The 4,223-nt window shown below is 37.5% G+C and overlaps 1 protein-coding gene across 1 annotated transcript; it reads left to right on the forward strand.

The window, feature by feature from the left end:
• Nucleotides 1-467: 467 nt before the first annotated feature.
• Nucleotides 468-1,956, forward strand: LOC145123435 (chlorophyll a-b binding protein 16, chloroplastic-like). Its single transcript, XM_079058639.1, has one exon. The coding sequence runs from the start codon at nucleotides 545-547 to the stop codon at nucleotides 1,343-1,345; it is 801 nt and encodes a 266-aa protein (XP_078914765.1). The 5' UTR covers nucleotides 468-544; the 3' UTR covers nucleotides 1,346-1,956.
• The last annotated feature ends 2,267 nt before the right edge of the window (nucleotides 1,957-4,223 follow it).

Genomic DNA, 4,223 nt, shown 5'->3' on the forward strand with positions numbered 1-4,223 from the left:
TATAAAATCAGAAAAACAAATAAGAAAAAAAGAAAATCATATTAACAGGGGCAAATCTGTCATTTTGAAAAAAATCAAAACTGATTGGACCAAACAAGCAACAAAATGAAAACTTTGGACCTCTGGTGCTAGTCCAAACTTTTTTGGACAAAAGTGACAATTTTGAGCAAACCACAGGGACCATTTGTCTATTCTAAAAACCAAAAAAATGATTTAACCTAACTCATTACTAATCGAGTTACTAATTATGCGAGTAGAGGTAGAAATCTCTTAAATTAAAAGTCTAAAGTTCAAAACGGACGTAAATAAATTAATTAACTTAGATAAATTTAACTTTTAACAACCAGCTAACCGATCGTAAAACAAATCTAGAGTGAAAAAGTAATATCTTGAGTGACCAATGATAACGAAGATAGAGATATCTCTAGATAACGAAGGCTTGCATCTTTCCCATCTATAAATGAACTCCCAAAACCCACACATCTTCACAACTCTCAATATCAACATAAGTACATAACATCTTCTCTTCTAACCAACCTCAACAATGGCTGCTTCCACCATGGCTCTCTCCTCTCCATTCGCAGGCCAATCAGTGAAAACAACTCCCTCAAGTTCTGAGCTTTTCGGAAATGGACGGGTTTCCATGAGGAAGACTGCAGCTGCCAAGAAGGTTGCACCATCAGGAAGTCCATGGTACGGCCCTGACCGTGTCAAGTACCTAGGCCCATTCTCCGGCGAGGCTCCATCATACCTGACCGGTGAATTCCCAGGTGACTACGGCTGGGACACCGCCGGACTTTCTGCTGATCCAGAGACATTTTCCAAGAACCGTGAGCTTGAGGTCATCCACTGCAGATGGGCAATGCTTGGAGCTCTTGGCTGCGTCTTCCCTGAGCTCTTGGCCCGTAATGGTGTGAAGTTCGGTGAGGCTGTATGGTTCAAGGCTGGATCCCAGATTTTCAGTGAAGGTGGTCTTGATTACTTGGGAAACCCTAGTTTGGTCCATGCTCAGAGCATCTTGGCTATCTGGGCCACCCAAGTCATCTTGATGGGTGCGGTTGAGGGCTACAGAATTGCCGGTGGACCATTGGGTGAGGTTGTTGACCCACTTTACCCTGGTGGTAGCTTCGACCCATTGGGCCTTGCAGATGATCCAGAGGCTTTTGCTGAGTTGAAGGTGAAGGAGATCAAGAATGGAAGACTGGCTATGTTCTCCATGTTTGGGTTCTTTGTTCAAGCCATTGTGACAGGAAAGGGGCCGTTGGAGAACTTGGCTGACCACCTTGCTGATCCTGTTGCAAATAACGCATGGTCTTATGCTACAAACTTTGTCCCCGGAAAGTGAATGTAGTTAATAAGGGTTTTGATGTAAAATGATATGTGAATTAATAGAAGGGAAAATGACTTATAAGGGTAAGAAAGTTTAAAAAAAGTTTAAAAAAGACCATCGAAGTTTTTGTTGTTCAAAAAATACCATCCAACTATAGTCCCGTACAAAAAATACCAACGAAGATTATCTTTTGTTCAAATCTGACCCGGTGGTAACCGGATCTGTCAGGTGAATGGCTGAGTTGGCAAAGTAGTGTCCAAGTTGGCATATTTAGGTAGTGTGTTGGCACATCTACTCAACATTAAATGAAAAATACATTTTATAAACTGATTTAGGGCATCAGGTGGTCATACGGCTCCTCTCCTCTTGAACAATCAGTTTCTTCAACTCTAATGGCGTCTTCCTGTAAATCGTTCAACTCCGGCTGAAGCTCAAAAATTTCCAAGAAAAAGAGCACGATTGATAAAGCAAATCCTTGTGATTGTGGATACCCTTCTGGATAAGGCAAATCCTTATGTAAACAAGTTAAGAAAGAGTTTATGTAAACAAGCTAAGAAATGATCTTTTCATTTAAAACAATGTTACCTTGAATCTAAAGAAATCACAACAGAGGGGCAATTTGGTCACGGTTAAAGGAATCACAATTGAGTGCAGGGGTTGTTTTGGACGATTTTGGGTGTAGGTCCTGTTTTGGTGTTGTTACAAGCGAATGCTATTTAGATTACTTATTAACCTCTTTTTGTTGGTTGATAAAGTTTGCTGCTAGAAATGACAAAGTTTAGTCCATGCAAGTGAAGATTTGCTTCTGGAAATGACAAAGAACTATTTGCGGTTACATGGAAATGACAAAGAACTATTTGCGTCCCTGCAAGTGAAGATTCCTTATTAACCTCTTTTTTTCTGCAATATTATCATGTATAACCACGTAACAGCAACAACAACAGTTGGGGCAATTTGGTCAAAACTGTTAAAATAGTTAGTTTTTATAAAAAAAAAATAGTATGCAGGGGTATTTTGGTCAATAACGGGGCAATTTGGTCAAAACTGTTAAGATAATCTTGTTTATTAGCAATTGCCTACCAGAATAAGATGTCAAATTGCCAACAACATCAAGGACAATTTGGTCATGATTTTTTGAAATATTAACATGTATAATCGCGTAACAGCAACAATAACAGCAGCGGAAATTTGGTCATGATTTTCTGAATTATTATAATGTATTATTTATTTTCAAAATGACTTATAAGGACAAATATTATTTTTCAAAATGATTTTCTGAATTATTATCATGTACACTGTGTTCGTTATCTTGAAAAAAGAAAATTTTTCATTTTCAATATTGTTATACTAAGGTTAGATGATACCAATTAAAATCCAAGAGAGAGTCTCCTCCACTATATGAATACATAAGGTCAGGTGGTGAAATATTAACAAAAACCCCTTTAATTAGTTTCAGATGATCTGAGATGATACCAAAGCTCATAAATAACTAGCTAGAGATCATCTTACAATTAAACAACATCACCAGATTAAAATTACAAGTTTCTCTTGACGAAATAGAGGTGCTAATCAGATAATTACAAGAAAAACACAATCTTTTATATATGGCCAGTTTCCTAAGCAAAATCTTTTGTTAATCAATAAAAAATGTATCAATGGTAGTATTGATTGATTCATGTTTTGCAGTGTATTTTTCTTGCATAATTAGTTCTTGAAAATTTCTCTTTTGGGTTGTGAAAACATGATAGGTTTCGAAGACATGTGTTGTTATAAACTGAATTGCTACAAAATCATATTTTTACATGTGCTGTTATTAGCAGGGGCAATCTGGTCATGTCTTTTCTGTTCACCATCACAAATTGCAGCAAAATAAGGGTAGTTTGGTCATAATTGCAGAAAAACCAACAAATAGGGGCAATTTGGTCATAATTGCAGCAAATCCAATAAACAGGGCCCATTCTTGCTGGAAAATCGATGTCACCAAGGCTGAGAACGAATTGATGTCACCAAGGCTATGGAAATCGATTTCACAGAGGGTTCGATTTCATAGAGGGTTATTGAGCGATCGAACCCTAGTTGCTTCACTCCTTAATCGACGTATGAGACTTTTTTAATCCTTAATCCACGTAAGATAAAAAATTGATTAGACAGGCTTGGGCCACAACTATTTACGAAGACTAGTTTATAAGCCAAATCACATCGTTTATAGATTTTATTGACAAACCCACTTAGAGTTTGGCTTCCTTGGACCTGGACCGGTAACTGTTGGATGAGGCCGCTATACAACTACCTATGTGTAGATGTATTCAAAGTATTGGACCACTGAGGCTTCTATATTATACCATTGTAGCCTTTAATGCATTGAAGTCGTCAGGTAGAACTTGTTGATATGAACGGGTTGCATGTTTTCAAAAAGGAATGGTCTTCACTGCCATGCATCTTTGGCCAGGACCGTTTTTTTCTTCTAAGAAATGCACATTATAAATCTATATTTTTCATTTGCTTTTGTAAAATCATTTAAAATGGGTTAAAAGGGCTTAAGCCATATATAACCGGTTAAGCCATATATAACCGGTTATTGAGGCCCAACTATGGACCATTACGCCTATTAATTTGCTATAACAAGTTGGTTTTTAAAGTTAAGGACCACTTAAATACCTATTTGGCTCAGACCCGATTTTAAAAGGAAAAATATTTAGAAGTTGGATTTTTGGGGATGTTATGGTCCTCACTTCCAACTTTTTTCGGACCAGGTCCGTTCGTTTGGCTAAGATGTTGAAGACATTATTACGGAGTCGGAGCATGGCATCTCTGCGAACTCTTTTGCTCAATAGTTAAATAAAGAGAAAGAAAATCACCCGAAGAGGAACGGAATCTTCAAATCGTATCAAAG

Source organism: Lactuca virosa, chromosome 7 (assembly GCF_052849685.1).
Source record: "Lactuca virosa cultivar CGN04683 chromosome 7, Lactuca_virosa_CGN04683_v6, whole genome shotgun sequence".
NCBI classification, from domain to species: domain Eukaryota; kingdom Viridiplantae; phylum Streptophyta; class Magnoliopsida; order Asterales; family Asteraceae; genus Lactuca; species Lactuca virosa.

Excerpts from the sequence above, each read along its gene's own strand:
- LOC145123435 (XM_079058639.1), top strand. The coding sequence starts at position 545 with ATGGCTGCTTCCACCATGGCTCTCTCCTCTCCATTCGCAGGCCAATCA.